Here is a 27,305-nt window from a genome sequence, read left to right as displayed (position 1 = left end):
CCCCTCTTGGATTATTCCTGCCTTGTTTCACAGTTCTCATATGTCTCTCTATTTCCTTCCTAATTTTTGTCATGATGTTTAAAAAAAAACCAAAAAAAACCCTAAAATTCTTTGATGGCACCACATGGGCAGAAGAATGTCTGGAGGATCATGTCATTCAGTCTACACAATGCTTGGATCTCAGCCATTCTCTGAGTTCATTGCTTACATGACCTCTAAATATTTATTTTTGAAATGGGTTTATAAATTGTTACAATTGATTAAAAGACTCCTGAAAAATGTGACTTTTTCTAAACACATGCAGAATGGTGGTTGATTTTAACAAAACAACTTGTTTAGTTTTACATGAAGTATCAGATCTATGCAAACCTATATGTTGTTTTATTCTTGAAATCTTGTGAGTAGAAGCTGAACAACCAATATGTATTCAGAATGACCATAACTTTGGCAGCAGCTCTCAACTCATATATCAACATTTCTAACATGAGATGCAACTATAATTTTCTTTCAACAGCCACATTTTGGGGGGTTTATTTTCTTTTGGTTTTTAGTGTATTCCCCTTGTGCTTTTGCTTGGACAAATACTGTGTCTTACATGATTAAAATCTAACTCTCTTACTAGTGTATATTTAAATTACGTTGTCCTGTATAAACAGGCAAATCTTGGCTCCAACTCTACATTAGTGAGACATCAGATTCTTAAGACCTCAGGTTAATTTGGAATCAGTTAATGGGAACCAATTGTCATTGCCTTGTGATGAAGGCTTAGTGAAAGTATCTAAAAAGAAATACATAGGTGACTGTAAGAGTCAAACCCAGATATGAGTGTGGGGAAGCCTATAGGCTGAAGCTAATTTGTTGAGATATAAATGCTTATCGAGCCTTCCTTTCTTGCAGTGATAAACAGACAAAGCACCTTCATATATATTTGCCAGGTAAATATATGTGAGTAGGTTTGCCTCGTGGAATTTGAGTATGGAGATATAATATGTTTCAATTTTCTACTTGGAAATCTTTATTTTTTTTCAGGTACTTCATACCAGGGCTTATGCTACAAAACTTATCAGCCTGCTCCAAGAGGCATAAAGAGCCCTGTCAAACCCAGATTTATGACAGATTTTTATTTGCCATGGCTGAAGTTATGTGACAAGTATGGCAATGTAAAAAGTGAAATATTTGAGGGGGTAAATGGCTCAATCTGCTAATCTCGCTTTCCAAACAGTACCTGAGAGTACAGATCACTTGCCTTGCCAAAATCAAGCTTTAGGAAAAGTAAATTTGACATCTTGTTTTGATGGTGTAAGTGGGTGAGGGTAATACTATTCAGCCAGAGTGTTTCATTATAATTACCAATTTAAAAAATAAAATAACATTTGAGAGCATGTTATTCCTCTAACATGATCCAAATCCAGCTTTCATTGGAGAGCCCAACTGTGTAAAATGAGCATGATTTTTGAAGTTAATACTCTTTTACCACACAGTGCCTCCACACATAACAGCAATAACATCTGTATAATGGGGTATTCTATTGCTTTAATCAACCACTTACTGCACTCTTACTGGTCATTAGTTCTATAGATCAATTAGACAAACATGGATTTATTAGTGCTGTAAACCTGTGGGAAACAGTGGGTCAAATTAGTGTCTTTTTCATAACAACAACTGGTCTGTTTTATTAGACCTGTACATGGTGTGTCACTCTCTACAGTAAAAAGCAGTAAAAATGAATGTGAGCCATTTCAGGTTGCTTTCATCACTTTTGAAATTAATTAATAACCTTTTGAATTGTAGAAAACTCTTCCACTTGCTAGCAAAGTCTCAGTTCCTGATTTAGGGGATCGATAACTGATTGAAAATCACTTTTTACCCCAGAGTGTAATGTTTTAAAAACAGTGCTTCTTCACACATAATGTTGACACAGTAGAGACCCCTGAGTTTCTTGAGAGGATAAGATATGCAAGATATATGTGTCTTAATCTGACTTTCATAAACCAACTTACTGCTGGACTGCAGGCTAAAATGCAGAACTGGTCAAAGAAACAAGTTTCTGATCCAAAATTAGCTACAGTAGTTAGTGCTTTTTGGATTTTGGAGTTAATCTACCTGTCAAACCATGTTTTTGTAATGTACCAGTCTGTGCCACATCTACACAACCATGAGAATATCTTTGAGATGGTTAGAGACTTCAAAAGCTCTGTAAGTCAGTTAAAATCCATTTCTTCCCTCTTTTTTTTGTGTAATTTGCCATCAAATTCATTAAGTTCACCTCTAAAAAGGGCTGATGGATATGAATCGTGCCTGCTACCCCTTACAAACCAGTTCTTAAGTTCAAGCTTAGATGTTGTTTCTCAATTTGATTGTCTTTCAGTAGCAATCAACTTTTTTATTAAACTGTCTTATTTACAGCACTAGCAGATGTGTGGTATCTCATGGCTGTAATGCTCCACAGCTGATGAAAAAAAACCATAGAAATTGTTCAGCCTTAGAACCAAGAACATGAAGGACTTCTTAGAGGTGCATTTTAAGGAGTTGTTGAGTACAGAAGGTTTTTTTTAGTGTCCATTCCTGTGCTCTGAGAGGTGTGCTGCCCTGTCTTCCACTGGCTGCAAAGTCTGGGCATTGCCTTCTGTTGGTCTAATAAAGACAGTTCTTGCATAGCCCATCCAAAAACACCTCGAATGGATGGGCTGTTGGGGCCAGGTCCTGGTGTGAGTGAAAGTGGCACAGTCATTCTGCAAGCAGAAGGTAAAGAGAGGACTGTGTTGCTCCTGGGCATGCAGAGCCATGGAGTGGCATATGAATCCCAGGCAGTTGCTTTGATAGTGCATAGGGAAAAGAAGAGGGGAAGGATTCTGAATCCTTAAGAAATATTTCTTCTTGATACATGCAGAGATTCAATTTCCTTGTGCTGAGCTGGAGACAGCTGGTATTCCTCCAGACACTGAGGAAGCTGGGCGTCAGCACTGTCTGCCTCAGATAAGATTAATAACATATAGATTCATGGGGAATGGAGCCTAATCTGTTGGGATGCCACAGCAAGCACTCCCAGTGAGGAGGAGCAGCTGCCTGCTTTGGGCCTCCTGAGAGGAACGAGGGGAGCCATCTGAGACAGACTGGGATTGACTCCTGTTTGTTCTGCAGGCGAGTTGCTCACACCTTGTAGCAGACCATGTTGAATTCAGCACAGATCTATGGATGTATGATCGTGTCCAATTCCTGGCTCTGTACACTTCAAAACTCTCAGAAAAATGACCCCACAACTGAACATAAGAACACAGCAGAAGGAACTTTTTTTCACCCTTGTATAGCAGACTACAAGAATGCTTAGTGAAATACAGGCTAACACAAGTCTTGACCAAGAAACCTGACCAGCAGTGGTTTTTTGAATTAAAATCCTCTGCAGTCACTTCTGCTTCCCATTTTCAGTTTGGAAGTTGAGAATTGTTTGTTCTCTTGAATGTTTTCTGTCTTCTACACAGGATGGAGGCTTCTGACCTATCTCTTTTACACCTTTTTTTGTCAGACAGAGTATTGTTCAGAGCCATGGAGTGATGGAGCTTTGTAAACTTAAGCTCTTTTGGGCTCCCTTCTGAGGTCCTGCCTATGATCTTCCCAAGCTTGCAGTTTTGAAGCAGTTTTTAGGGTCAGCCCAAGGTGAAGTACACTGTGTTATTTACCTTTCCACATCCTTGGATGCAGTTAAAAGATATGGCATGAGTGAAGAATAGAAGTTAGGAGGGGAATTCTAGATCACTTGAGGCTGCAGCATGTAAGTGCTGGTACTCTCACACATTCCTGGTGCAGGGTTCCCAGTCCCTGAGGCAGAGAGAGCAATAGCAGCTGTTCCTTTCCTGCTGGCTTGAACACAGTGTAAGTGGTGCTGTACCCAGGGGGTTTTAAATGCATCATTCAAGCTTTTCTGAAACCTGAACTAAATACTCAGTTGGTTGTCCAGTGTTAAAAAAAAAAAAAAAAAATTAAAAAAAATGAAAGAATTAAAATGGCTGAAGCTTGCAAATCTGTGCAGAGACTGCCTCTCCAAATAAAAAAGTCAGGTTTTGTGCCCTGTTCTGCAGGAATTATTTGATGCTTTTTCCTTTTTGAGGTTTGCAGTCCAAGCTCTTCAAGCATTGGTTTCACAAACAATTACTGCTAAGCATGAATGACTGGTTTCCAGCCTGGAATAATTTTACATGCTCTGGAGAATGCCGTTGCTTTTACCCAATTCTGTGATTGTTTACTGTTACAAATTATTACTGTAACTGTTGGGGTAATGACAACTGTAAAATGGAAAATCTGTGGTACTGTTGCATTAGCAGAAGCAAACAGAAAATAATGAACTAGATGCCTTGCTGGAGATGTGAGCATAGCTCTGTACCTCACCTGTTGTCAAAGGAAATCCATTACTAGTCTCTTAAATCACATTTACTTCATTGCTCCTGCACAGAAGTGAGAAGTGCATTTTTGTCCTGCACAGAACAGTTTCACCTTGGAAAACTAATCTAATTCATACTTTATTTTAATTGGGTTGGGTTGGGTTTTGTCAGCTTTATGGAATCACTGGGGTAAGGGACATGTGAATTTACTTCTCTTTCTTTCCCCCAGCCTCTTAAGTGCCTGTCTTTTAAAAAACTTAGGTAACGGCAATGAACAGCTGGCAGAGTTGGGCTGCATTTGGCCTGGTGGTGTAGCAGGGAGGGATTTGGTACCACTTCACACAGGTAGGAGCTGCCAGGAGCAAGTGTGTTTCCACTCCTGTGTGACAGTGCCTCTAGCAGGGACCAAGGAATCATGACTGTCCAGACCCTGAGCAGGGGGTGCAGCAGCTCACCCCATGGAGAAGGGGAGAGGGTTGGGTTTTGCAGAAAACAAAGCATTTTCTGCATGACAACAAGGAGAAGTGTTCCAGCTCAGAATTAGAGCTCTGCGTCTCTTGCCCTCCTTCCCTTTCCTGCCACCACTGCCACTGGCTTCAGTGGTATGTGCTGGCTGCCCTTCTCTTGGGTTTAGCTGCTTGAATACTGTCTTCAGGGGTTTTCCTGGTCCTTTCACATTGTCTGGAACTTTTTCTGGTTTTTACATCACTCTTGGCAGAAGATTTGGTGTCTGCTACCGCTGTTGGATGGGGACAGTGTGCAGCCACCTCTGCAGGTCAACATTTAACTGATATTGGGAACTGCAGTGTCTCAGTAGAAGCAGGGAGAGTACTGGGGCAGTTTTCATTTCCATGCAGTAGCAAAACACTGGTGAATTCGTGATGCAGAGGAGAATGCACAGGAAAATTTGTGTGCTTTCTGAATTTAAAGATATAAATAACATCATGTTATGGGTCTTATGATGTATTAACTCAAAACTTGCTAATTTTGGGATCTGGTTCTTCATTTGCCATGTATTTCTCTGCAAGTTTTGTCAGACTTTAGGCATGACTCCCTTAAGCCTGGATATGACAGAAAATGTATATGACAGAAAATGCCTATGTGTTAAACCTTGAACATCCTGCTTTTATCTTGTCATGTTATCTCACATTATTATGCTAGTACATTGCTGAACTTTTTCACAAAATGCTACTGTGGCTCATCTTTATTATAATAGAGAGCTATTTTAAATTAAAATGCTTTATCAATACAAAAAACCCTTCTTTTGTAATTAGGAATGTCTTTGTGCTTTTAATTAATACAAGTATTGAAGAGATATTTGGTTTCTGATACTATATTTGGCATTCCACAGCCACATGATTTTAGTGATATATAGTTGAAATGTCTTTTGAAAGCCTCTAAAACAAAAATAGAAGAGAAATTAGATTACCTCTGAGACTTAGAAGAACTATTGAAGAATTTATCAGAGCAATGTTAAAGTGTGCTGTAAAACGAGTCATGTTAGTCTCCGAATTGATCTGGGATATCTGGGGATTCAGAGTACTGTACTACTTGGATTAATTAAAATGTAGTCAGCTGAAACCTTCACTATAATCAGAATAGTTCCCCAGGGTTATACCTTCATTACAGTCCTGGTGTGGCCTTCTAGTCCTGACCATTGCTGAGCAAAGTAATTAGTTCAGTTTAAAACAAAAACAAAAGGATAAAATGACCATGACAGTACTTACTATATTGTTTGGGGTTTTTTATTGCTATGCTTGGGGGTGTTTGAGATCATTAATTGTATATAGCCATTCTTTCTGCTCCCAAAGGCAAACAGTGAGAGACAAAGTATCTCTGATGTGAGGGTTGTGCTGTTTCCCGTATTGTAAGACATGGAATCTTTTACAATTGCTGTTTTCTGTATCTTTGGCTAAGGTGCTGATCTCCCTCTGCAGATGTGCTGCCTATCTCATCCCTGTTGTGCTGTGGGTAGTGTTCTGCTGCACAGGGCTTTCCTTATCAGTAGTCCTGCAGTAAATCAGCAAGGTGGAGACTGCATTTCCTAACAGGGTCTCAAAGGAAGAACTCACATCACATCATGTGAATTGGTACAGGATACCACAGGACATCTGCCTTATGAGTCTGTCTCCGGAGTTCAGACTTCAGGACCTAGATAAAGCACTGCTTCTGTCTCTCCCAGCCCGTGTATATTCTGGCCCCAGCTTTGCAGAGTCTGTCAGCAGTTTGTCCTTGAGCTGGATGCAGTAGTGAAACCCTCTGGATAAGACTAACCCGTATCTTTCTCTTGTGTTGTGTCAGGGGCACTCTCCCAGAAGCTGCTGAATAGCAAAGACATGACAAAGACATGATTGTGGCTGTCAATACTGGAACCTGGAGATTGTAGCTCAGAACCAAAATGCATCCTACTGAGTTGTGGCTCTGATAGAGTGAGCCCCAAGTTTATTCTTCATATTAATCATCTGAATCCCCATAGAACTTTACATATGTTATTTAGGCTCCAACAAACCCCATTAAGGGATATTTTTACATCTGGGGTTTGTTTGGGTTTTTTTCTGCAGTAAGACAAACTGAGGTTTGCTAGTGGTTTGCTGAAGGCTAAGCAGTCCCTCTCAATGCATCAATGCATACTCCCAATCTCTTTAGTATAACAAAGCAAATGCATGCACCTGACTTCCATCCAAATAAATCCTCTGGAACTCCCCCCTCTGACCACGTGCACTGGGCATTTACACAAAGGAAATACAGCTCATCTATGTAGTACTTCACCAACAATTGTAAAATAGAATATTGACTGCTTAGTGCATAGCATGCACATCATGAATTATTAAAGAATAATGCACATCAGTATTCCAACGATAAAAATGTCTTCAGTATTAGCAGCTCTATTTAAGTGACATGTCACAGGAAAGGAAGATCTAGCTGTGCCTTCTGCAGTGATCACTCCATACCCTGTACTGTTTGATGAAGCCTGGCATTTCTTCCTTTTGTTTTGTGTCAAGGAGCAAACTTGATGGGAAACCCACCTTGTACATTTATGACAGGGAAGTCTAAAATGGAGGAATATCCAGGCTCCCAAAGAGACTTGTGAAATTCTTTGCCCACGAAAGTAGCCAGTCTCTGGGAAGACTCAATAAACCTATAATTAGACTACATGCTGTCCACCTCAGACAGCTGGAAGTCAGATGAAAGTTAGTGTGAGGGGCAACAAAAGCTTTGTTTTTCCCCCTTCAAGAGCCTCAAGTTACAAAAAAAGGTCGTATAATTTCAACCTCTTGGTGTTTGCTTGTCTGTGTTGAGAAACTCCATCACAGCCTGTTCGTCCCTCCTTCTAAGTGGGTTGGTGCTGGTGAGTGGGTGAATGTACAGCAAGGAATGTGCAGCCTCTTGGCTTGGCTGAGTGAGAGGAACTGCACACCACCAGTAGGTGCTCGAGCACACGAGCCCTGACACGTCATCCCAACCCTCCATTTTTCTCATATACTGACAAGCTCATCCTGTGCAGCCTCACTTTCTTCCCAAGTGGGACTTCCTTGCCTTCCCCCTCTTTTAGGCAGGTGTTGTGAGAGGGGACATACATCAAGTTATATTGGATGACATCTCTAAGCGTTGTCTGAGCAGAAAAGAACACAGTGACAGGAAGAGTCTCTGCTGCTCATTTGGTATTTAAATTGAGTGTTCTTAAAGGCAGACAAGATGGTGCAAAATGCCTATTTTTACTGTACTTAGTACATGATTTTTAAATTGTTTCTTTAGGGAGAGTATCTAAATTATTTTACATCCATTTAGAGATTTTTTTTTTTTGGTCCTTCCTTCTTATATTCACCCACAGTACTATTAGTGGTTAAGAAAAGTGCATGAGGACTGTGCTAAAATACAGCCATGTTTTAAACACTGACTATTATTTTTTTTTCAATGCTATTTGTGCTAGGGTTTGAACTCTGTTCTCCTGTTGAAGTGAATGCCTGCAGGTCAGATTGGTGTACTGAAAAGCTGGTAATGAGTGAAAAGTGAGAAAGTTCACCTCCAAGGATTTCTTCTAACAGGACTATGTTTCAATTTATGTAAAATTGTAATTTACTGTTTTGCAGCTGTCTATATGCACTTTTGCCCTCTGGTGTTTGAGACAGAAGAACTCAAGTGTTGCTGGATTACTTTCTGTGGCATTTTAGCATCAGTAGTGGTCACTGTCAATTTATTGCTATTGAAAGAATTTTGGGCTTATGTAACGGAAGATAAGAAATTTGTGTCAGTTTTACATAATCCAAATTTTAACTGTTTCTTCATGCATAGCTTAATACTGCACTGCACAGGTGGGATTGTCATTGGAAATTGCTTTAAAGTTGACAACCTTCATCTTCTCACGTGAATTAGTTGTATACCCATCCTGGATAATCACCAAAGTAAGGACTGAGAGCCAGAAAATTGTACTGAGTGGGACCATAAAGTTGTGTGGGTGAGAAGTAGGCCACTGGGTGTAGCAGATTGTGGTCTGCCTGCAGTTTTCTTGAGTTTAGAGCTGGCACTTGCAGCTGCCAAGCAGTGTGGTATTGCAGGCCTGAAGAGTACCTCACTGCTCAGTGGATTTCTTGTCCTGTGCCTTACTGTGCTGAGTTGTGAGCACGAAGATTTATTGTGCTTTGAGTAGGCAACAGTCAATTTGCCACAGTTAAAAGCAATATTCTGTAATGCAAAATGTGAAAATCAGTGTTGGAGATCTTTCAGTCAGTCCCAACACTTGCATCAGACTGAAAAAAATGCAGATGATGGGTCTATTCCTTTCCTCAGGGCAGACTATTTTCTGCAATGAGATATCACTCTACCAGCAGGGCACCTTATGGAAAGATTGTGTTGTTAGGTATTTTCCCTTCCTATTTTTGAGAGATAGAGTTGTGAAAGCAAGTCAGACAAAGGAGTATGAACTTTGATTTCTTTCCCTGTCCTTATTGCAAGTAAGTCTCAGGGGAAAGTACTGTTTAGCAGAATGACTGTAATTATTAAATTAATTGTTTGCTTAATTACAGTTTTGGGATTTTTCTGTGTCTATAGATATCTCTCTTTCCTATACAGCATATATTTGCATATCATCATCAATCCCTTCCTGGAAAGTATATTCAGAAGTTGTGGCAATAGTCATTAAAGGTTTTGAAAGAAAATTTTAGTGCAGGATTTAGGGCAGAGCTCCTTCAGCAGTTGTAGCCACTTGTTTTCATACCAGATTTTGTGTTCCTCCCTTATGCAGGTGTACACACAGAGCTGTACCCAAGTACTCACAGACTGACTCCAAGTGCCACTTTTACCCTCCTCACACTCTTCCAAGCCCCTTTGGGGTGTCCCTGCCTCGATGCCAGCTGCAGCACCAGCTATGCATTGATGGTGGTGGATGTCTTGGGTCCTGCAGGTTGACTGCAGAGCCGTGTAGCATTGGTGCTGTGGCACCTGGCAGGACCTCTTAAGTTAAAGGTCCTTCTTTCTGTATGAGTTGAGGTATGCTTTGACTCTCCCCAAAATCCCACCTTGTTTCTGTCTGTTCAGCTTGGCAGGGAGGGAGAAAACAACAGGGTTGTTTGTTGTTTGGTTGCACCAAAAGACAGCCCCCAAGGCAGAAGGTAAAAACAGCGAGTAGAGCAGGGGATGTGACTGCTGGTGGGACTTATTCCCCTGGTGCTGTTTGGATTTACCCATCTGGCTCTGGCCCTGCTCACACCTGTCAGCTGAGAGGGACAGTGCCAAAGCAAGGAGTGAGTGAATGTCCTCTTGGAGCTCTGCCTGGCCAGCTGGCAGCATACATCATCAGCCAAGCTTTCCCTTCTTCCACCTCCACAGCCTTGAACATGTCATTCAATATATATGGCCATGCCACTACCACAGGGAAGGAAGGTGGGTTTCACCTCTATCAGCTTCTCTAATAGAATGGAGGGTTTCAGTTTTTCTTACATGAGAGGAGAAAAAGATAAATTTTCTTCTTTTAATTTATATTTTTAAATTTTTTTTTCACTTCCATGGTGGTCTCCACTAGAATGGACATATCGTGCCCATTGAAGACCACACCATAGCAAGACAAAGCTAGCTCATGGTGCTGGAATTTTTTAATGGAGTTTTATTGAGGAGAGAATAGGAAGAGGAAGAACCCACCAAGTAGGATTGGCCCCAGAAAGAGGTTAGAAACAGATGGAGGTTTGTCTGCCTTAGAATATGAGGCCTGTTCACTCAAATGTGCTTCTTTCTAGCTTCTTCTGGTAATGTCATGCTCATATTCATCATCATGCTGCCATTTTCCACAGCTGTCATCCTGTCATCCCTATTTCAACAAACCTCCCACCAGTTTGGGTGACAGACACATTTTAGGCTCAGCTCCTGTGGGGAGGGTGTGATGACCCTTCCTTCAAAACAAGCCAGTCCCTGTCTGCCACTGTGACATGGCAGTGCTCCTGTCCATCTGCCAGGGGCTGTTTGGGAACACTGCATTAGTGAGCTCAGGCACATCACTGCTGCTTCTTTGTAACCAACCCTACATCTCTGATATCTTTAATATTGATGGGGGAGTAAGTAATATTTTCCCATGTGCAAATGGAGATTACTACCACAAAGTGTCACAAAACCTAATTTTTTTGATTCATTAAGCAGCAACTTTAGGCAAAACCTGAACATTTAAAATTTATAAAGACACATTTTTCCCCTTTTCTATCAGTGTATAACTACTGTTTATAAAATATTTTTTGGATCTTAGACAGCACTAGATGCTTTTATTACTGTGATGCCTTTAACTTGCCAATAAATTTAATAAATGCATTTGCAGCACTTCAGTAACCCTCCTTTAACAGCCTTGTCTTCAAGTTGTCACAACATAAACCTTCTGGATGAATGACTTATCACATGCAACACAGCCTAGTTGGTTCCATGGCATGCTACCATAATTTTAATTTGTTAAAGAGTCTTAGGACTACTAGAAAGGTATTTTGTGTGAAATGGATGATGTTTGTGACTTCTGTCAAATAAACTTAACACTCAAGACTCCAAGCATAAATTCCTAAGCAAAATCAGAGGCAGAGGAGGAAAAGATCTTATACATAGTTGAGAGTAAGCAAAATGAGGTTTTCAACAGATAAGACTTTTGCCAACTTAGAATGTTTTACATCCTAATGCATGACATCATTTAACCAGCAGCTATATTAAGAAAAGACAACCTGAAATAAGTACAGGAATTCACCCAGTCACCTTAGCTGAACTCACAGTGACTTGGTGACCTCTCTTGCACTTTGTTTACTTTTAATCCAGAATCCATCTGCCTTTCTTCAGTTGCTTCTGCTAAGGTTTTTATGCAGCGATTATGTTGTGGAGAATATTTTGGTGCTGTCCCATCAGTATTTGGAGCTTTGGATCAAGTGGACCTTCCTACTCAATTTTTTCATGCTAACATTCCTGTGGTCTTGCTGTGGTCATGTTGCATTAGAAAGCGTGTGTGTGTCCAGTGCTAAATCCATGGCTCCAGAATGTCTTTACATGACAACATTCTCCTCGTGCTGGATCCACACTACAGTATCATGATGCCCATGTGACCTGAAGAGTGTTAGGATCTCCTTACAGACAGGTATGCAATGATGTGTTCTGTCCAGAGATTTTTTTTTTTTTCCTTAAGAATCACAACAAGTTAAAATGGTGCTGAGGAAAATTGTTGAGCCATATGTGTTTTTAAAAAGAGAAGCAATGCTGAACCAGAATACAGCATACAGTGGTAAGGAAACCAAATACAATATGATCTGTAATGTTGCCTGTACTCTGGAGCTGATCAACTTCTTTGGAACTATAAAGGGACTTGAGAACATATTAATTAATTAATTATTTTTTTAAAACTTATATCTGTTCCATTTGCAGCTGCAAACTTGCTGCTGTGCTTCCTTATATTGTGCAAAATAATGTGGCTGAAACATCACTCAGCACAGACAAATGCATGCAGGTATATGTAATCTATGTGCATATAGCCACACATTTGGGGTTCTCTCATTTTCAGGATGATAGTCTACTGGCATGGCTGTGTGCTTTTTACAGTAATTTAAGCAGGTAAAAATCAGATAGTGTATATTCCATTGCACATGCTGATACCCTTTTATTTTCCCACTTCTTATAGACAATGATAATGAGAATTGATATTTTTACATGAAAAATTGCATTATCCAAAAATTCCCTTAATGCTGACATGCAGAACTGATGTAGCAGAAGAAGCATATCTGGTCCAAATCAGCAATTGCTCTGTAATTACAATGACAGTAGAAAAACGAAGCAACCTTACCTTAGCTTAGGAGAGTCTTTTTGCTCTATCCCAGGCAGTTTCCTCTCCTTATTCAACTGAAAAGGGAAAATCCACTTAAATAAAGAAAGATAAGGACTGGAAGAGTGAGGGATTTAAGGAGTTCTCATCTGAACTGCCGATCCACTTGTTTTTAGCAAATTGCAAAAAACCTCGATCCAGCAGTATCTCAGAGCCACTTTCCTATCCTCGTGTGTTCTGTGGGCTGAGAATCTGCAAGAATAAACCTGAGACGGTGCTGCAAGAGAGAGACAGCGGGGGGGACCTTGGCACAGAGTTGGACCAAACTCTAAATATAGCCCAACCCACTTTCTGTGCAATTCTCTTCATACTCTGAAGGCAGATGACCTTGTCAGAAAACTGACCTCCCGGTATGTCCCCCTCTTAGTAGAGAGAGGATCTAAGGGAACAGGACTGCAGCATAAAGGGACAGAAAAGGAATCCACCATCTGCTTGCAGCAAATGAATTTAGGTATGAGCTCTTATTTTCCTGGTAGTTAGAACTGATTGATTAATAATGTGCTTTATTTGATCATTTAAACAAATGAGCTGCTTGCCAATTCACAGAAGGCCTGTGCAGATGAGAGATTGCATTGTAATTGTTAGTATTAAATAGAGAGCACTGACATAGATGACAAGCCCGATGCCTTTCCTTCTCTCAAAATGCATCAGAGTGTGCAGTATTGCTCTAAATGCTTCTCACTATAAAAAAATTACCCTTCCTTTAACTTGCTCTTATAATAAGACTTTTTTGAAAAGTGAGTTAAATCCACAAATGTATATTCCAGTACTGTATAAATTTGAGATGCTAGTATAGCTTAAAAGGGGATGAGAACCTGCAATATCAGAGATCAAACTGCAGAGAAATGTGAAGTATATGCAGAGGAGGAGGAAGCAAAGAATAAGAGGCATAGAAACATAACCCTTGTGCCTCAGATAAGGAGCTGGTTTTAAACAGATGTTTTATAATCTGGGGAATTTGCCACTCTAAACTCTGTGTGGCAACATGTCAGGGTATTTTGTTCTTAGCCTGAAGGAGAGTTTAACTTGATATGAGTCAACCTGATACTCTGTCAAATGGAGAGCTCATGCTTCTATGTCATATGAAGGCTTCTAAATAAAAAAAGCTGCAGAAATCAGAGCAGCTCAAAATGTCAACTCTATGTTGTGTGTAAAGATGGGTAGGAGATTTGGGATAAATGACTGTTTGCAGTGTTGTTCTTCAGTGGGATGTATTATTTGGTGGTGACATCCGTCTGAGTGTATGCTACATTATATGCATGCATGAAGTTTTCCATGTTCAGAGAAACCTGAGAAAAATCAGGACAGTGATAACTGCATACTACAAATGTGTGCATCTGCAAAATATCCATGAGCCAAAAAGGTGGGAATGGTATCAGTAGTCAGTAAAGTAGCAGTGTGTCTCTGTGAACAATAATTTGTGCTGTTAAGTTTTTGTGAAGTGTGCTATATATCCTTTTTAATTGCAGCCTACTATTTTTGGCAAGTTCCACTGTGTAATTTTATCATGATCTATAGGCTTGAAGTGCACAGGATCAGCCAGATTCTCTGTTTTACCCTCACTGCAAGAACTGCAGCTGTGAGCCACAGCTGCTTCCCAGTAATGAGAACAGTAAAAAAAGCACAAATCACTGGCAATATTAAGGGAAATATCACATCTGGTACCATGCTACATTCCTGGCTAAAACTTGCTCATAGTCAGACCTAAGCTAGACCCCACCCATTAAGTAGTTTTATGGATTTATCCAAGTTCATCTTTACTCCAAGTTTACCTATTTCTTCCCCATTAACACAAATAAACGATTATCTGAAGTTAATATTATAACAAATGAAGAATGCTGTTTGATTTTGCAGAGGGGACCTGAAAAAGGATCAAGTCCACCTCCAGATATGTGTATATTGAATAGCATACTAACACTGTGTAATTCTGAATGTACAGGTCACCAACATCACTAAACATGGATAGCACTGTGCTCTCTGTGCTCCAGGGTGGTACCCTCATGAGAGCCACACCAACCCTACCACGTCCAGCTCCACAGTGCCACTGCCAGCTCCTCTCTCTAGTGCCAAGGTATTGAATTCACCACAGATCCCTTCATTCAGAGCAAGAAGGTGATGAGGATAAAGGATGGAATATATACTCCTCCCCAGCATGAGGAGTATACTTTTCACCCTCTTTTTCACCAGCTTTTCGCCCTCTGCAGTAAACACAAGCTTCCATACATGATAGATGGGTAGTTCTTAGAAAAAGTAGGAATCACAGTGCTTGGTGGGTCTTAAAGCGCAGGTGTAGTCATACTTTGTCAGGAACTGGGCCATGCACTTCTCCCATAGGAATATTGTGGAGAAGGAGTGGTTTCTTGCTCATACAAATAATACACTGGTTGGCTTTGGGCAGGGAGTTAATCTTTGGGGAGGCTTTTATAGAGTGGTGCTGGTCAAGTGTACAGGGATCTAAATGTTGCATGACCAACCCCCGTGATGCAAACTTCCTGGAGGAAGGGGAAAAGGCTTTAAAAGTGGTTGTATGTGTTCATCAAGATGGATGGACAAGTGTATTGTTTGACAGCTGTATACGCTCAAGTTCTCTTTAGGATGACTTTAATTTTTCTGTCTGCACTGTGAAGAGGAAAATGCAGTAGAGTCTGGCCCTAGTTTGTGCCTAGCTTTAACTTGTGTTTTCCTTATGATTCTGAATGGTTTTTCTGCTTATTTGTTGACAGTTTTAACTGCCCAGCTTTCTTTGGTACCATTTCCTCTGGAATGAGTTGGATCTGACTTTTCCAGAGCCCAGGCAGTTTCCTCTCCCAGATGCCTGTGTAGAGTTTGGGACGTATTTCAAGCCAGGCTCATGGGATTCTCGCTCAACACAGTTAAACATTCTGTAACTAGTATGTGTGAGCTGATTTTTCTTTTGATTAACCCCAAATTCCTAGACATTTGTAGTTGTTTAAATATCCCATGGAGCATTTACAGGGTGAGATGGTGAGCCATAATGGCTCAGACAGTTTCCAGTGTGGTCAGCTGTATCCTGGCTTGCCCTGTTCCTCTGCTTTTCAGAGTTGGAAGGCATTGTCTTATGAGTATAAACTGTTGCACAGGATTGCTGGCACCCTTTTGAATGGTTTCTAACCTGACTGTATGGTGTGCAATGCGTGGCATCTATCAGAAAAAGAAGCTCTTTTTACAAGGTTAACATTTGTAATGTTCATCTAGTAGATTGGAAAGTAGCCAAAACCCCATGCTACTTAAACAAAACAGGCTCCCACTTCCCCACCTCTCTAGAAATATGCTTTTGAATTAAACTTGGAGTTATAAGGAGATTATTGGAAGTTTCAGCATGAAGGATAGTTTTTCAGAGAACAAAAGAAAAAGATCAGAGTGAAGTGATTTGTGGATGTTATCTCAGCCTTTACTTATGATACCATTGGTGAAGGGTACAAACAATGGAACTGATTTGTACCCTGTGCTGAAGTCCCTGGTTGCTCTATTTTGGCAAGCTCATAATGAAGAATTAAATTGGATGGCAAACAGTAAAAGGACCTGTCATGTTCCTATCATGTCAAATCTTCATGTTTGTCCTTTGCTTATCATGGGTTTTAAAACTCCAGTGACTAAATGAATACTGAGTTCTCTCTGCTTACCTTGGTGATGCTGTTTTCCATTGTCTGAGGCATAAGTAGGATATCATATTCAACCTTTACCTAGTAGGTGAAAAAGTTACTCTTACTAAAAGGGGAGTGGCCTACTTTTTACCTCTGATCAGTCATGTTCTGTGGCTTCTCTGTCATCTTTCTGTCTTACAGGCAAAATACAACAATGAAAAATTATGTAGTAGGGTGAGATTGTAGCTATACTACAATTTGGGCCTAGCCTTGATCATATGAAATTAATTCTCCTGTGCTCACATGTATACAACAGAGAATTTCTTCTGTCTTATTCTCTGATATGCTCTTTATTTTGTCTCTTAATTCACTCCCAGTCAGCAAGTCATGTCAAAAATTAGTTTGGAAGTACCTGTTCTAAATATTAAAAGAAAGTGTTTAAAAAAGGGAGATGTAGTTGTTAGAAGTGTATTGTGGGAAATCCTTTGCATTGCAGATAGTTATGTCTGTGATTAAAAAAAATAAAAAGATTATTATGTCAGAGTGTAGTGAAAATTAACTTGATATTATTCCATTAAGACCTATTCTTTTTTGCTTGACTGGACAGTGATTTTAATTTAAATTTTCTGTCAGTTTAAAGAAGAGGAACCTAAACTGAATATCCTGTCATAGGATTTATCAGGTAAAAATAGTTGTTTGTGCTAGATATATATACCTTTTGAATGGCCCCAGGAAAGGGTTTGCATTTTTAGAAGAATGTTGTCTTTGACTTTATAGTACAAGCTTTTGCCAGTCCTTGGAACTATTACAGGAATTCCTACAAAGCAGCTTGGCACAGGCTTAGCCTGGCTGGAGTTGAAGAAGTTGATGCTACCTGAATGTTACCTATGGGGACAAAGTGGAGACTCATTTGATTCTTTGGTAGGACTCTGTCTGTGCTGACTCCTACATTGTCTGCACCTCAGCTGTGTCTCACAAGCACACTTGGAAATACCTTTTTTCAAATACCTTGGGAGGTAAAGTCTGCAGTTTGAGGCATCCTCCCAGACATCAAAACACACTGTTCTGCTGGAATGTGCCCGTTTTGAGAAAGGATTCCTTAGTTTGTAGTGATTGGAAGGCAAAACTGCCCAGACCATGGGGACTGTGGATGGTTTGGGATGACAGAGCACTGGTACCATGTGTAATTCTTCTAGAGGTTGTCTCAGCCTGAGCACAGAGGCAGCTCTGTCCTCTGTTGCAGTAGGCTGATAAAGTCAGAGGAATGGTTACTAACTGGTAATAACCTGCAACAGAGCTTTCTGTGCAGCTTTGTGCTTCCTAGTGGCAGTAACAGGCACCAGTGCATCAGTGTCCCTCTTTAGTTCTAAATGGTCAAAAGACCCAAATATTTTAAGGCCTTATGAATGAAGGCACTTCATTTGATTCATGTGCCCATTTTGCAGAAGCTAAACTACAAAAATTGCCTAAGTTTTCCATTAAGCAGTAATGTTATATCTTTTGATACAATTAAATATTATTTTCTCATTTCTTGTGAGTATATGTTCTTGTACTGATTTCGAAGACTAGATCTTGTCTTACTCTACTGTTTTAAATTATTTAACTAATCCTTATTCAAGGAGATAAGGAGAGGTTTTGTTGTTTGGGGACTTTTTTCTGTAATGTGTTATCTGGATTTCTCAGTTGTGCCACTCATTGCACTTGATGCATGCCTGTGATGGAGAGAATTACTTATTTTTTTGAGTTGCCAGGGGACCCTTTCTAATTTAGCCAGAGCAATCTGAGAAAATAAAAAGGTGCTGACACTGTTGTAGCTATTTTTAATGCAATGGTTATGTGGTGATCTTCCCAAGGACAGATTGCTTTTGTGTCTAACATTTTTATCTCATTTACTAGAAATTTCTAAAATATTGCCACGATAAATAGCCAGCAACTCATCTGAAGAACCATATTAATAATAAAATTTGCATTCTTAGCCATTCCGTGGTCTAAAAGTCCCCAAAGGAGCTTCATAGATATTGCTTGGCCAGTTGGCTTTGCACCATGGGCTCCAGGGTATCTGAGCTATTATTAGGCTTCTCAGCAGGAAAAGTCAAAGCCTACTGAGAGGGAATTTAGGGATGATTGACCTGGTAGACATGAAAGAGATCCTCCTTTTGGGGTTAGCTGTGCTGGTGACACACAGCTGAGTAATTTGGGATTTGTCCAGGAGATGGTTTGGACTGCTGTGAAATGCTGAATTCTGTACCTCCTTCTCCCACTGCTATGCAGACCCTTACCCTTTTGTCAGGGAAGTGTGTTAATCCTCTCTTGTGAGTTAGCCAGCCCACTGTTGCATTTAGAAGAGCTCACCTGTTGTTTGGGTACTGGTGGGCAGCGTGGCAGGACCCGCCTGATCCCCGTGTTCTCTGCTCCTTGAGGAGTGGTACTGTAGGGCTGTGGTGTAAAAATGTTCTCATTGCCACTTTTAGCCCAGCTACTGTGGTCAGCACAGCTCTGCTGGCAACAGGAGCCCTCTCAGCTGAGCAAGGATGAACAGGGACTTGGGAACCAGTTTTGCTGACAGCTGCTACATTTTACAGAAATTGAACTGACCTTGCACTGTGTGTACCTGATGGGACATGCAGGAGGGATGTAGTGAGAAAAGTTCCAAGAATTGCATTGACCTTGAGATTACTTAATCTGATTCAAAATTGAGGCCAGTTTTTAATAGCAAAACTGAGAATAATAAGGAAGTCTCAGGTTTTTTTTCTCTAACCTCATCTCTGCCCCTCTTCTCCCTTCCTCCCAAAGAAAAATGGCAATTAAGAAAAGTCTCAAGATGTGCCCAACACACTTGGCCTTTTAATTGTGTTAAATATGTTTCAATCTACTGAATTTAGTGGTGGGAGCCCTGAAAAATATTTTGCCCCAGATTAATGAACACAGATCAATACAATTTCATCAACTAGTAAATAAAAATACCACTTACAAAGCAGCCTGAAATTAATCCATCACAGCACGCCCAAACTGAACTATGCCCACCTACAGAATAATGGCAAGCACATAATTTCCTGTAACATATCTGAAACTAGAAAAAGAGCATAACAAACAAAAAACCTGTTTCCACAGTGTACTGAACTTTTTGTTAAAAATTAGGAAACAGAGGCTTTATTTAAAATCTGGTTTCAGATATGAGACAATTTTAGAACAGCCAGAGAAGGATGAAAATTGGAAACAACTAAGGGGGTGGGGAGGCATAATAAATTTTGTACAAAATTTGTTCTCATGTAATTCTAGTTTAGTACTGATACATAACCCTGATGAAAGCATAAGGGGAAAAACAGGTATTTCTGACCCAGAGTGTGTCTGACTGCAGGAAGATACATCAAATGAAAGTTGAGGGATTCTCCCTTTGGGCATGTAGAACAGGTTCCCTCCAAATGTTGTCACAGAGATTAATTTAGTGGTAAGAATTAAACTTGTCCTGTACTGACCTCTGTCACTGGGAGCCTTTTGGACACCGAATAGATGCCTGATCTCACTCATCTCCAGAACGAAAGAAAACCCAGACCTAAACAAAAAAAAAGCCCACTAGAAGTTATTCTCTCACTTATCTTTGCGTATGTATGCAAAACAACATATTTCTGTTCTAAGTTTTCTTTTTAATTACATGTTGGTTGTTCCTACATTATGAAGAGTTCTAAGAACCTTGCTTCCTTCCTCTCTCAAAAAGATCCTTTTGTTTCCTTCATATTCTCTTCTTGTAACAAGTTTCCCATGGCTGGCATAAGTTCTGTGAGCTGCCTTTATTTCAGTTGTAGGCTGGCTTGAACCACAAGCTGCATTTCCCAAAGAATTTTAAGATTATTTTCAGTTGTAACTTTTTATTTATCTTGGGCCATTTGGAAGTGTCCTGCCTAGAAGAGTTTCACTTTTTCAGTCAGCCTTGGTTCTTACAGGAATTAATTGTTCATGTCATTGTCACTGTATCTCCTATGTTAATAATTGCAGAGTAGAAAAAGGCATGTGAAGGTCAGAAGTCTCAGTAATGGTGAATCAGTCTACCAAATGCAAATTTGTATATATATATGTATATATATAGATATACAAATATATAGACATACAAATATATATATGTATGTATATATATGTATAGAGCTATTTTGTATGAACAAAATTGCATTTACATCAAAACATTACATCCTATATCATCCTATATCATTAAGGTCTTGTTTGCCTTTAAAAATACCGTAGTAAATAATGAAAAAATATTAATTAGTTTTGAATATATTAGTTAATAAAGGTGATTATTAAAGGGAACCTGTTAAATTATCTAAATATCTCTGTACTCTTTTATGTGAATGTGTATAAACATGCAGATATGTATGTATTAATATGTGTGTTTAAATGTATATAATTAGTACTAATATTGATGTAATTAGACTACATGCATATGTTAATATTAAATTTAAAAGAAGTTAGAAACCAGTGCACTGGATGATTTTAAACAGTGATTGATATAAATGAAGAAGTCTTCGTGTGTGTGTGCATGTGTGGAGCAGAAAGGGCTTTTTCCATTTTTGCATGGTTCAAAATGAGTTTGAATATAAATACTTAATGACTGGGAAGCTTGCTAGTATGTGCCATGCTGCTGATGTAATACCAAAGCAAAACATGTGGAGAGTTGTGGAATTCCCATTTATTTTTCTATATTGAGAGCATTTTGCGACTGTTCTGATGCCTTGGATGACCTTGTGGTTGTGTTAGTGCTGTAAGTCTCAGGGAAGCAGAGGCAGAGAATTGCTGTGCTCAAAAGCATCACCCTGCAGGCAGTGTGTCCTGTCAGCACCTGCCTGCCCGCTCCTCTGCACCTCAAGGCAGATGAAAGTCAACTTTGTATTAATCAATTAGGTTCTGCATTTTCACCAGCTTATTATTAAGGAAGGATTTGTGAATTCTCCTGTTCTGGCAGGGAGAGGTCTCCTGGGAAGCTCAGCATCTCAAAGCAGAATAAACAATGCTGGTCTGTTACAGACATGCTTGTGATCTCTGAGCTTCTGCATTTATTTGCATCAAGTTATGATTTATGTTGTGAATAACCCCGCTGACATCAAGGTAACTCTTTGCAGAGAAAGGTAGACAGTTTAATGTGAGCATGGTTGGCAGAGTCTGGCCTGTGGTACTTCGATGCCTGCAACAAAATGCTCCTGTCATCAGAAGAGCTGACATGGTGTCACAAACAATTACAGCTTGAGACAAGCTGCTGTCCTGACTGGGACATGGATGATTGTTTCTGGAACAGATAGAAAGTTCTCCAGTTGTATGAAATAAAGATACTCAGGTACTGCAGAAAGATGCTCAGATTTGAACTGACATTTGTTGAGTCTGAGTCTGTGCCCTCTTCTCTCAGTTCTTGCTGAGAGCAGAGGACATTGCACCATGAAATGCTGTCCAAAACTCAAATGAGCAGTGAACAGGTGGCACATTGTCAGGCTATTTTAGATCATGGAAACCATTTGTCCAGTTTTAGATTGCTATTGCTAGCAGTGTGTCTTTCAGTTGTGAGAAAGAGAAGAGGTTATTTAAGACTTACACGTCTCCTGTTTGCCTTTCAGAGCATGCCAAGTGGGATTTCAGAAGGAATGCTTGCAGATCACAGGCAGCTTCCCCTGAATCTCTTTGATGCAATTCTCATTTATTTTCAATGTGAAATATTGGAAAGAGCTCACACAGCAGTTCAGTGCAGTGAAACATGCACAGATTCATTTTGGAGTGCATGTTTGGGGCTCAAGCACAGTGAGCAAGAGGGATGAGGAGGCAATTCTGATTTCTTTGATGTACTTCATTTATATCATCTCTCCACAGCCTGCTTCAATGCAGTGTGTCCAAGACCCCAGGGGTGTGGAGCTGATGTGTGTTAAAGCTGGTCACTCTTTCAGAATCTCTGGACTCAGAGATACCAAAATACAGCAAAATAAATTTGCCAGAGGAAGGGTGATCCACAGGGAAACAAGCCCATGGTAATGGCCAGTGGTAACACTGAATTACCAAGACAGCTTTTAAATTTTTAGAGCATGCTGAATGATGTGATTTTTCAGCTTCTTCTAATGAAGTGTTGTATCTGAGATTCCAAAGTGGCTGGAGGACATAAGTGCTCAGTGACTTCAGAGAGGAATAGGCAGGAAAGATCTGCTGCTGTGCAGGGACAGATATATAGTACAGGAGCACTTGGACAACCTCAAGAGAAAGGTATTTGCTCTGTAATGTAAGGAAAAGCTTTGTCCCACAAGCTTTGAGCTTTCTCTGTGCCCTGTTCACCTGCTGCCATGTGTTGGGCTGTGCAGGACTGGGCACATCATTTCTCTGTGGGCTCTGGCACTCGTGTGACCACAGTCCTTTCAGCTCTGATTTGAGGCTGTGCCTGCAAGGAGAATGAAACAGAGAGGTCAGCTGAGCTGTAATGTTCACTTGCTTCACACATTCCTGCATTTGCTCTAGAGCTGGAAAGCAAGGGCTTTTCTTGGTGAATTCCTATTTTAAGATTTCAGAATGTCTTCATCCTATGTTGAGGTGTAAACAGGTGCTGTCATTTCTTCCATGGCATTTATTTTGTTCTTAATTAAGTTCATTAACATATTTATCTACCCTCTTCACTTGGGAGTCTCTTAGTTGTACTGAACAGAAAACAAATTCTCTTTTCAATTGCTGCTCTCTTTCTAAAGTTCTTGTGGTTTGCCAATAATCTAGTCTATATCAAGTAAGATTTCATGACAAATGGCATCCAACCTGCAAAAACATTCACTGATTTTCTTTACTATCTTTCAACTTCTTAAACTTTCTTGAACTCCTAACAGCTTTCAGAACCCAACTTTAGGGTGCTGACTGTTACACAGGCTTTTCAAGGTGGGAAAAAGGAGTGAAGATTATGGAATGGTATCTTTTCAGGAATAAATACGTACCCATTTTGTTACCCATTCTGTCACATTAGGATTTTTAAAGCCATTGCCTTATTTCCTCATAATATATAATGCTGCATTTGTAAATTTATAGAGATTCTTCTCTCCCCCCTTTCACCCCCTTACCTACCTTTCACTTCAATTCTTTTGCACATTTTTCACATACCCTTTCACTTAGGTTTTTTCAGTAGATAGCTATTTCAGCATGGAATTTGTAAATACCAGCTATAACTTATTTTCTCTCTTTCATGTTCTCTGGCCATCAGTTTACTCTGCTCACAACTAGTGGTTGCATAGATACAGCTATATCATCTGTACTTGGGGTGATGCTTAAGAAAGCCTTCTATTCCTCTCTTTTCAAAATAAATAACTTAAACTTGAAGCTGTGATTTCACAACTTTGGAATGTAGGAGATTGCAATAATGACTGAATACCTGTTGGGCAGAAATATTCAAATTACAGAAGTTGAATTAATTCAGTTTGATGGATGATAACGCTTCTGACAATAATCAGGCAAGTAACTCAGTCCCCAGTAGAAGTGTCTGTGTTTGAATACATCTAAAGTACTGTTATAACACTGTTGGAGGGAGCTGTAACTGCACATTTATTTTTCCCCCAAAGTCTCTCTGTAGATAAGAGATGAAGAAGAGAATGGGTAGAGACACCTGAATTTAAATAGTTGTCTTTTAAAACATAAGTGTGTTTTAGTCTTGTGGACATTCTGCTTAAACTTTGGGAGTGGTGCCTTTGTTTAATTATTGCTGAAGTAAGAAACACAATTGAAATATACTTATAGGGAAAATGTGAATATTTCTTGTACAATAGGACATTATGTCTGTCTTGTAATTTTTCCTCTTTAATGTTTGTCAGTAAAGCATTTGGGAGCTTGGAATGGGGATTTAATGCATTTTTTGTATGTGCTGGCTTGGATTTTTTTTCCTTCATCTGCAAGACTTGTTTTAGTAGGAGGAAGTAACTTTATTTTGAAAGAAACATCAGCAAACTTAGCAAGAAGAATGTATTTGTTAGAGCTGTGTTTATTGCCAATCATGAGATTGTATTATTGTGACAAGCTTTCAGCTAGAGATTTTATCCCTGTTTTTTAATGCAGAGATGGATAGATGGATTTGAAAAACAGTAACAAGAGCTTTTCTTTTTTCTGATTAGATCCTTCAGATGATGAAGCTGTTGAAAAAGCAAGTGAGAACAGGACAGCACCAAGTCAAGATTCAGATTCCAAACCTGCTGTGAAAAAGAAAAGAAAGCAGGTTTGTAAATCAAGCAATTGTTTAGCACAACGATGATTACACATAGGGAAACGTAATCTCCTTTTTTTCAGTAAAGGGACAGTTTTCTTCACTCTCTCTGATCTGCTCATGTATCAATTTATTTTTTATTTTTTAAAATGTTTTTGGTTATGTTGCCTTATTTGGAAGTGATCACATGCTAGCACATTTCAGCAATAATTTCCCACTGGTTTTGTGTGAGTTGAGATTGCCAGACCTGTCCTACAAAGTGATTGTCCAGTGGTACAAGCTTGGATGGGGCTACTGAGCATCCTTTCATGCAATTTTTTACCTTTCCCTGCACACACAAAGTCTGGAAAGCTATATCTACTTGTACAGATTTTTTACCTAAGCATGTCCCCAGTTCAAGGTCCAAGCAAAAAAGAATTGAGGTTTACATGATTTGATGTTTTCTTACCCTTGCACTGCTAAAACCTTCATTTAATGCCAAGAGGACCTGTATTATTCAGCATGACATGGAGTATGCCAAGGAACAGGCAGCATCACCCCAGTTTGAGGGAAAAAGTCATCTAGAGGTTGGCTGATTTTAAGGAGTTTGTTGCTTGAAGGTAAATTTGTTCTGCCTTCCTCATACCACCCAGGAGAATCGACTGAGTGGCTGTCAGAGAGCTAAAATTACATTAGAAGCTATCTCTCCTTGAGGTTATGGATATTAATTTTGACCCTTAAGTCAACATTAAATTCACTCTGTAATGCCTAGGCAATTGCCCAAGTGAAAGCCATTTGCAGGGATGTTCTTTTTTTGTAACAGAGAAGTGTAAACAACATGGTAGCAATTACTATGCTTTTGGATGTCTTTCCAAAGAGACCAAAGGTGAAGTGATCCAAATATCTGAATGAGGTCAATGTTTTGATTAGGAAAGAGAACCAAGCAATACAGGAGAAAGCTGTATTGCCTTTGTACATGCTCTAGCAGGGGGTCAGATGCTGAGGAGTGAGAATTCTTATGGAGCCACTTTTTATCACTGTTTTCACTTAGGCATTTAGAAGTAGGTTAAGACACTTTGTTTGGAAGGGTTGCTTGACCCTTTTTATGAGAACATTGGAAAGGATAGCCTACACAAGTTACTTGCCAAGGTAGCCTGGGACTGCTCAGCTGTAGCAGAACACATGCCTCTAGTCTTTCTGTCATATAGAGAATATCAGCCTGCATGATGGAATCAGGTAATTTGATGTTTAGGTGTGAAACTGCAAGAGGGAAATGCTTTATGGGAGCTCAAAGTCACGGATGGGTTATTGCTCATCTTTTAGACATACAAAATCAGAGTTATTTATGGAAAGCTGGTGGTTTTGTAGTTCTGGTGCAAATAACAAAACCCATTTTACTCATGCCTGCTTTATTCAGAGGCTGGAAGCTGTTCTGCAATGGACTTGGCACCTTAGAGCCTGTCACGAGACAGCCAAACAGAGTTATGAGCATCCATGTTCCTAGTCTGCAGGCTGTCCTCAGGCTTACAGTGCAGTGAATGATCTGTCTCCAATCTGAGTGACGCAGTGATGTGTTTATTTTGTCACAAACTCCAAAAGTCAGTGTGTGGCTGACCTGGAATGTAAACTTTCACACACATGCAAGACTGTTTTCACTCTACATTTGAATTTCCCGTAACTTTGGCAACATGTAAAGAAAAAAAGCATGTTAGAAATATAATACAGGAAATATTTTATGTTCTGTGTATGATTAACAAACAAGGAATTTATGACATTTTTAGTTCATAAATCACTGGTCTCGGCACAAATTTCCTGTTTTCTGCATTTTAAGAATTTCCATGTAAAAATAGCATAAAAACAGAGCACAGGGGAGCCGTGTCAAAAACCACTGGTTGTCTGCTTTGTGTCTTGCATAAGAAAAGCATGCAAATGACCTTTTCTTAAGGATGGCATGCAAAGAACTATTGCATGAGTAGGTAGGCAACTAATGCCTGGATAAGGGTCAGAAGTTCAGCATAGATCAGATACTGAAATATTTTAGACTGTGGATCATCAAGGACATGTAAGTTTACAGCCATCCACCACCATGAAATTTCTCTTTTTATGTCATTATTTTTAATGTCTGAATAATGAATACTGTTGCTGGGCTAATAATATACTATGCTTAAATATGTATTTGCAGTGTAAAGGCGGCAATTTTGAGTTTTAACGTGCTTCTCTAAGGAGGCAAGGCTTTGACTATAAGCCTGCTGTGTGCTTGTGTTGCCTGCTGTGTGATTCTGTGGCTGTTGAAAGAAAAGGTTACATACTGCCTTCAAAAAAGAAGCCATGGCATTTGGTGGTAGTTTCAAACATTTGAATGAAGGCTTAGCAGTGAGAAGTTCTTTCTTTCAGAGAAATTTTTTCAGCTGTGTAGCACATTTCATTCTTTTCTCATACACCAGTTGGGAGTGTTTGCAGAGCTATGTAAAGCAGTTCACGATGTATAAGAAGGGAGAAATGGGCCCAAAGTGAACAAGTGACATTTTTCAGTGTGCTGGAAGAGTGGTAGCTCCACTGAGATGTGGTGAGATTCAGTTTGGCCCTTTTCTGACTTTCTGATTCCTTGTAGGTAGCCCTTGACTGAAGCAATCCAAAGGCTTGGTCTCTGCATAAAATATGATGTTGAACATAAAATTTATTATTAAAACACCTGGCAAATGGTCTTTAAGTATCTATGGACAGCTGGGATGTGTAAGAGTAGAGCAGAGGGGTAGCTCTGTTTCAGTCTCAATGTCTGGGAATGCTAATGGTTGGGATAGAGATGAAGAAATGTATGGTGG

The 27,305-nt window shown here is 39.7% G+C and overlaps 2 protein-coding genes across 7 annotated transcripts in view; one reads left to right on the top strand and one right to left on the bottom strand.

Annotated features, from left to right (window-relative positions):
* FILIP1L (filamin A interacting protein 1 like) overlaps window positions 1-12,886 on the bottom strand; it is a 187,913-nt gene extending 175,027 nt beyond the window's left edge. Inside the window, exon 1 of one of the 2 annotated variants that reach the window (XM_058838133.1) lies at window positions 12,667-12,886. The gene's annotated coding sequence lies outside the window, so the exon portion shown is untranslated. The remainder of the gene's footprint in view (window positions 1-12,666) is intronic. The other variant, XM_058838140.1, reaches the window with a different exon arrangement.
* CMSS1 (cms1 ribosomal small subunit homolog) overlaps window positions 1-27,305 on the top strand; it is a 221,469-nt gene that overhangs the window by 176,738 nt on the left and 17,426 nt on the right. For 2 of the 5 annotated variants that reach the window (XM_058838256.1, XM_058838282.1), the window contains exon 2: window positions 24,416-24,516. The exons of 1 other annotated variant lie outside the window; for it this stretch is intronic. In XM_058838256.1, coding sequence (XP_058694239.1) covers window positions 24,416-24,516 — 101 coding nt within the window. Of the gene's footprint in view, window positions 1-12,032; window positions 12,112-12,916; window positions 13,157-24,415; window positions 24,517-27,305 lie in introns of those variants that run through there. 2 more of the 5 variants (XM_058838274.1, XM_058838290.1) reach the window with 2 other exon arrangements.

This window comes from Poecile atricapillus, chromosome 1, assembly GCF_030490865.1.
Source record: "Poecile atricapillus isolate bPoeAtr1 chromosome 1, bPoeAtr1.hap1, whole genome shotgun sequence".
NCBI lineage: Eukaryota > Metazoa > Chordata > Aves > Passeriformes > Paridae > Poecile > Poecile atricapillus.
This window is presented reverse-complemented; position numbering and strand designations above follow the sequence as displayed.